The 7,444-nt window shown below is 43.9% G+C and overlaps 1 protein-coding gene across 1 annotated transcript in view; it reads left to right on the plus strand.

Annotated features, from left to right (window-relative positions):
• The window catches only part of PARP16 (poly (ADP-ribose) polymerase family, member 16), a 41,152-nt gene extending 35,708 nt beyond the window's left edge, over positions 1 to 5,444 (plus strand). The window contains exons 3-7 of the mRNA XM_009887416.1: positions 751 to 888; positions 1,744 to 1,950; positions 3,084 to 3,255; positions 4,012 to 4,153; positions 4,819 to 5,444. Coding sequence (XP_009885718.1) covers positions 751 to 888; positions 1,744 to 1,950; positions 3,084 to 3,255; positions 4,012 to 4,153; positions 4,819 to 4,963 — 804 coding nt within the window. The 3' untranslated portion in view covers positions 4,964 to 5,444. The remainder of the gene's footprint in view (positions 1 to 750; positions 889 to 1,743; positions 1,951 to 3,083; positions 3,256 to 4,011; positions 4,154 to 4,818) is intronic.
• The last annotated feature ends 2,000 nt before the right edge of the window (positions 5,445 to 7,444 follow it).

A 7,444-nucleotide genomic window follows, 5' to 3' on the forward strand; every position in this document is an offset into this window, starting at 1 on the left:
CCCGGGGCCGCTACGCGGGCGGCGACAGCAAGGACTTCGAGGGGCTGGTGAGTGCCAGCGGCCCCCAGGCCCCGGCCCCGGGGGTGGATATCCGAACCGGGAATACCGCGTTCTGCCCTTGGAGGGATAAAGCAGCCCTGTGGAAGGGCTGTTTAAGCGGGGGAGGCCAGGCGGAGCGCGGCGGGCTGCCCCGGGGCAGCAGCGGGTGAGGCGGCCCTGGGGGTGAGGGCAGCGGCGCCTCAGGGTCGGGAATGAAGCGGCATCAATTGTTTATCCGGTGAGGGAGTCCAGGTTTTAAAGTACGTTGGGGATTCCGACCAATAAACCCACACTTGGAAACTTGCAAATGCGGCGTTGAGGTACGAAGAGTTCCCGCAGCGCGCCCTACCTGAAATTCAGATTAATTTTGAAGGGTTTGCAACTCACACGGCCTGAACATCCCCCCGTGTTTATCCCGCTGCAGGTACTGCATTGTCACGGCTTGTTTTCTCTCAGGAGCTTGTTTGATTATTCTTGCCTGCACCTTACACATATCGTGGGTAAATATGAATATTTTATAACATGCCTGGTATTAGTTTTTAGGACGAGCAACAAACTTTCCCACAAACGGGATACAAATGCTTATATCAGAACAGAAACTGCTTCTCAGTTCGCAACCTATTAGGGTGAAATATTGTTTTGTTTTCACTAGAGGTCTCTGTTTAATCATAATGAAAAGAAGGAGCTCGTACTTAATGTCTGTCTCCTTAGCTTGCAGACACCAACGCTCTACCAAGCCTGAAGGAAGCTCTGGAGTCTGTTCCAAACACAGAGAAAAGGACCTGGGATTTGTTTAGTTGGATTTTATCATCTAAGGTCTTCATGATACAAAGTACTAAGAAACAGGAGGTAAATCTGGAATTCTGAAAGTCTTGATGAGAATTTGTCTTCTAAGGCAACCTTGCACTTCAGAGAGTATTTCCTCCTGCCAGAAGTTGGTTATTGCAAGAGATTGACAGTTCAACATGAATGCATTTTTTCCCCTGCATATAGAGAGGGTTTTTTTTTAAATAAAACTTTCAGGAACTGCTTTTCAGTTTACAACCTGTTAGGGTGAAATATTGTTTTGTTTTCACTTGGAAGAAATAGTTATCACTGTCAGCAGTTGATGATGGGCAGTGATTGTAGCTGGTTACTCCCATTAACGTAGCATGTTCCTGCATGTTCTAGGCCGAGATAGTCCAACTCAGGTGGCATGGAGCTGGGTCCTGCCTCTCGCTGAGAAAGAGAACTTTGTACGTCTGCATGCTGTCCCAAAAAAGGAAAGGTTGAGAGCCACTGAGGAACTTCTGTAACAGGGATCAAAATAGTTGTAGAGATTAGTAGCGAGATGAGAACAGCTTCTGTTTTCACATTTTTTCCTCTTCCAACATCAGCTGATGAATATATCGTCTTAGTAGCCAAAGTGGCATGGTAGAATTGTGATGTTGCCCTTACATAATCAATTGATTCATAATCACCATTCAGATTGTGGTTTGGTTTTTTTCTGGAAAGAAGAATTAGGGTTTAGCTTTGATAGCAGGAAACCATCAGAATTCTCACTGTACACTTACTCCTTCTGAATTGTGACAGTGTTGAATTCTAACACAGAAAGCTTAATTAGAATACATAAAGCAATGCGAAAGACTAATGGACAGTAAGCAAAATTTCCAGTGAGTAATCTAACTCCGTAAATCAACACTTGAATTTCTTCCTGTTTTTAAGTACGAGAAGATCCAAGAACTCACAGGGATGTCTGGGGCTGCTGTTCCTGCTCCCGACTACCTCTTTGAGATCGTGTATTCCGATCAAATGAATACCAAGTTTGCTGAGACCAAGGGAGAGCGGGACCTCATCTACGCCTTCCACGGGAGCCGCCTCGAGAACTTCCATTCCATACTGCACAACGGCCTGCATTGCCATTTGAACAGGGTGAGGCTCCTGGTATTGGCACCATCTTCTGTTGGTCATTTGTACCTAGTGACACTCTTTAAAAATAGGCCCAAATTCCTTTAGAGGTATGAAATGTGCTGATGATCTTATACTGCTGTCTTCACTTCAGTGTAGGCCTTTGTGGATGGTTGTGTTGGATTTTCTAGTGCAGCCTGTGGGTAAAAAGTGGAAGTGGCACGAAACGCTTTTCTCCAGTGTGACAAATTGTGGCTATCCGTTGCTTCGTTGTAAAGTGTAATGCCTCTGAAAATACTGGCCTGTCTGGCAGCCTACAGCTGTAAAGTGCCAGCGCACAGAGGAGGAGGACAGTGACCCAGGCAATGCAGAGGTTGTCTCTTTCTGCCTGGCCTCAAGTTTAGATCAACTAAATTTTAGGTACTACTTGCAAACGGAGCCTTCTTTAAATGGCCTGGTTAAGGGAGACATCCTGTAGGATTTGCATCTCTTCCAATTTCAACGGAAAGGCAGTTGGGACTCAGGGCTTTTTGTGTCATCTGCTTTTGACACAACAGCTGCTTAACCTTCCAGTCAACCTGGACCATGTTTTTCTCCCGCATTCTTTATGAGTAATGGCTTATCAGGTAGAGTGGACTTACTGGATTAATAATTTTAGCCACTGTGGCAAATCCTCTGAATCAGAATTATTAAAACAGTTATATTTGAAAGGAATTTACAACTAAAAAGCACTTCCCTCATTCCTAGTAAAGCATGGATTTAAATGCAAGTAAAGCCTGGTCTTGTTTCTGGAGGTTGGATTATTTGAATGATGGCGGTCTCAATGAATCAGTGAAATGCCTTTAACAGCAGTGCAGTCATGTTGATATAAAATACTTATGCTGGCAAACTAAATCCAAATACGGGAAAGCATGAATCTCTCCACACCAAGGGCTGTGCCAAGCAGCCAGTTTGAGGGATGGGAGAGGGCAGCTGCCCCACCCCAAGGAAGTTGTGCCAGGACAAAAACAGTGCATGGACCAGGCCCAACACAGGTCAAAAAGCCTTTTTTTCAATTTACCTTCAGAAACAGCACTGCCAGTCTGAAAGTAAAGAACACTTGTGTTGTTTATAGTTTACGCTACAGGATTTTAGGATATATTTCTGCTCCGTTTCAGACGTCTCTGTTTGGTGAAGGTACCTATCTTACCAGTGACCTGAGCCTGGCTCTCCTTTACAGCCCTCATGGTCTCGGTTGGCAGCGAAGCGCCTTGGGCTCTATCCTTAGCTGCGTAGCTGTCTGCGAGATCATCGACCACCCAGATGTAAAGTGTCAGGTAAAAAAGAAAGGTGAGTCTATTGCAGTAATAACTACGTGTAGCTCATCTCTTAGGACTTCTCATATGGCAGCGTTGTGCATACATGCTGTTGTGTAAACAGTGCAGTATATGAAGCGTGGATACCCTTCAGCAGAGACTGGTGGCAGACTTCTTTCCCGATCGACTCCTTAACAGATGCACAACAGCCTCATTGTCTGTGAAGCTGCTGTTAAAGTAGCATATTTAAGGGGTAGAAAGTATTATGGTGGCATCATTTGTTTTTTCTAGTTTCAGTAGTATGATAAAATCATGTTCCATAGCGCCTGATCATTTCACCTGCGATGGTGGGACAGAAGAATCACAAATGTATCAATAATGAGCTTCATTAGATGTCTAGGAAGCCTCTGCTCAGATTGTCCTTCTCCTTTCACTGCCCAGTCCTTTGATGTTGTTTTTCTTTCCCTGTTAATATTAGCAGCTCCTCAAGCACTGGGGGGGAGACCTGCCCCCTTATCACCCTGGTCTGGGCCATAATGCCATCCATACCAAGGATGACTAGGAGTGGTATTGCCTCAAGCAAACTTTTCAGTCTATTCTTGGATGCTAAGGGATTCGGGGGAATACCAAGACTAGGTCTTTGGTTGTCTCATTCCCACCCTTGTGGGTGTGTTTGTTTATGGGTTGTTTGTTTGCTTTTTTACAGTCACTTGAACTTGTGCATCTTTTTTTTTTTTTTTTTTTGCCTTTCTATTCCCTCAAAGACCTCTTCTTTTCTCTTCCCGTTCAGATTCAGAAGAAATAGACAGAAAAAGAGCAAGAGTGAAAAACAGCGAAGGGGGTGATGTACCGCAGAAATACTTTGTTGTCACAAACAATCAGCTTTTACGAGTTAAATACTTGCTAGTATATTCACAGAAACAGCACAGGAGGTAAGAGTTCAGCTGTCGAGAGCGATGAGCATGCTGTAACAGCCAGATAACATACATCTCATTTTTGAAAAACAACAGAAAACAAGCAAGAAAGATCTGCTGCATTGCCAGAATTTGTTTTTAGCCTGTTTCCTCTGGAAATAAAGCTTACACCATCAGAATTTGATTTTAGCCTGTTTCCTGTGGAAATAAGGCTTACACCATCACGTTGCCTCTGTCTCATTCTCTTGACTCTCCCAGGCTCAGCTAAATTTGCTTTTTCACCAGACCTGTGAGCACTTAGTATCTGTGAGAGCTCTAATAATCTGTTTGTGGCAGGAAACAAAGGGTGAAACTCTGATGAGTGCAGCTCTTAAAACTAGGACAGTTTTAACTCTGCCTTTATCTATCCTAAGTGACAGCGGTCACCCAGCTAATCAACCCATGCGTACAGGCCAGGCAGTTACAGCTCCAAACCAGAGCAAGGTGTGAACATGGGAAGAAAGGACAGGATTGCACCCCAGACTTAGGGAAAGGGGTGGGGAATCGCGCTTTGTTAGTTAACAGGGAACAACTTGCTGACTGTATTGCATTGGCTTAACCATTTGAAATAACAAAACCTAAGATACCCTTTGCCAAGGTCTTCATGCATCTCTGACGGAATTCATGCACTTTTCTCTTTTCAGGCCTTCTAGTCAATCTTCCTGGTTTTACACCCATCGTTTTGCCATAATGATGATGCTGTATCTACTGCTGCTAATAGCGATAGGGGCCAGCAACTCGCCAACCTTCGTCTACTACTGGCACAGAATGTTTGACTCGGAGAGATGAATTGCCCGAGAGGATAAACTTATTTTCACCACGTGCCTTAATAATAGCCAATCTGCAATGCACTGTATCTGTTCCAGACCTCTGGAAATAAAGGTGCCTGGAGCTTTCCAGTTCTGTCTCCAATATATTATCCTCATGACATCTTTCCATTTATTCTTATTTCTGTGTTGCTGTGATTCATGAGGATGCCCAGTACAGCTGAAAAGGATCACAATGGTGCAGCTTAGCATGAATCAATTGTTAAGGGTCCATGCGAAAATGTTATTTAAAATTAATGAAAACTAAGCGTGGAAACGCTCACGTGTAATTATTTGCTGTCAAACTGAGGTGGTAATATTTGCACAAGTTGGAAAGCAGGATTTTTCTGTATGTCAGGCAAAGCAACCTGTAGGGAGTCTTACCAGTTTGTTTTCAGAAACTGCATTTAGTGATGTTTAGCATGTATCAATTCAGGTGGGATCACTTTTAAAACTAACTTTGGCTTTGGCCAGGAATTTTTATATTTGAGCGTAATGATTGTAAGAAAACAACAAAAAATAAAACAATGACCAAAATGGAAGAAGTTTCATGGTTTCCACTGTGTTTTTTTCTGCCCCCCGTAAAACATCTGCAAGGTTTGTGCTCTCGGCCATGAGTGTGCAGATCAGTCAGGCCCTTCAGCATCAATACTGAATAAGGATTATTCCTGTCAAACTGCCTTCCATTTGTATGTTCTGCACCAAGAAGAGGGAGGGTGAAGGGTTCCGCTTACGCTGCCACCTGACAGGTTTTCAGTGTTGGGTCTGCCTGGGATTTGGGATCTGGTTCAACATTTTTGCCTGTATTGAATTATTTTCGCCCTCCCTTTACAAACATATGGACTAACTAGCAGTAACATGCCAAATATTTCCTGAAACACTTGTAAGAAATGGAGTGAAATGGTAGCTGACCTGGTAGGGTTGTATTTTATGTCTGTGAACATTTGTAGCGCGGTTAACTCGTGTAGACTTCACTTAGGCCTCCACGTGACAACTTGTGCACAATGCTGTATATTTGTGAGACAGACTGTCCACACTAAGTTCTCACAAAGAGGTTGAGTTTTCTGTGGTCAGAATTACGGCAGTTAACGCTGTTTGTGAAGTGCTTTGGCTTAATGCTGGTGTGTAAAACCTCAGTATCTCTCAGATTCATCTTTCCTATTCTTGAAGCAGGGCGTTTTGGGGGTTGGTTTGAAAAGCGTGCAAGTTAGTCATGCAATACTCTCCCCATCCTGACCAAGGCCTTTGCGTTTGGCTGCTGTTACGAAGCAAGCTACAGCTATCTGAAACTGGAAAAGGAGCAGAGGAATGTCCTCTGACTAGTAACTGGCATAAACCTGCTGAAAAGCCCAGGGATTCCGGGCAAAGAAAAGCTACATATGTGCCACAGTTCAAGCCTGCAGTCTGGCTTTTCGTAGTAGACTTGATAAATGCAGGTTTTCATTGCACAGTGAACCCCAGCTGCAAAAAAAAAAAAAAATCCCACCTCTCATCACATATTTCCAGTAAATGTGTCTATGATTACTACCTTACTCATTAAATATTTCAAAGAAAATCTCTTCTTTCTCTGATGTTGTTCTGGTACCTAATTGCCAGAAATAATGACCTGGTAATCAGGTTTTCTAACTCAAGGCTGAGAACAAGTTCATTTACAGCAACCCCTCTTCTTGGTGGATGGAGCTAGAAGCATTTATTCCAGTTAATTTTGCTGCCAGAACAAATTTATTTATTCACCATACAGCTTGCAAAACAAGAACATTATAATCCAATTCCCCATTGCCTTTTACAGTCCATTAATAATGCTCACCGTTAAAGCACATTGCATTGCCTCAGCCCAAGAAATGTATGTGCTAATTATAGCGTTGATTTGCAATTAAAATATACATAAACGAACAATTTATTGCACGGCAGATTCAACTGCTTTACAGCAGCTTACTCCTCGATATTCCAATGCAGAAACTTGGGGTTTGAGACGTGCGTGGGGTTCCTGGGAATATTTGCCCATTTTTGGTCCACCTCAGCATGTTATATGTAACATTGTGCCATATATATGCCAGATTAGGGTAGGTAATGTTCCAGCCTAGAGGCATTTGATGCTACCTAAAGGGTACTGTGTTGTTAAAAGGCTTGTACGTCTGCAAATAAAACACCTTTTGGAACAGGGAACTGGGAGCCCTGGTGGACAACAGGATGACCATGAGCCAGCAATGTGCCCTGGCGGCCAAGGAGGCAAATGGCATCCTGGGGTGCATCAAGAAGAATGTGGCCAGTAGGTCGAGAGAGGTCATCCTCCCCCTCTGGTCTGCCCTGGTGAGGCCCCATCTGGAGTACTGTGTCCAGTTCTGGGCTCCCCAGTTCAAGAAAGACAGGGATCTGCTGGAGAGGGTCCAGCAAAGGGCTACAAAGATGATGAGGGGATTAGAACATCTCTCATATGAGGAAAGGCTGAGGGACTTGGGTCTCT

Source organism: Charadrius vociferus, unplaced genomic scaffold (assembly GCF_000708025.1).
Source record: "Charadrius vociferus isolate BGI_N301 unplaced genomic scaffold, ASM70802v2 scaffold190, whole genome shotgun sequence".
NCBI lineage: Eukaryota > Metazoa > Chordata > Aves > Charadriiformes > Charadriidae > Charadrius > Charadrius vociferus.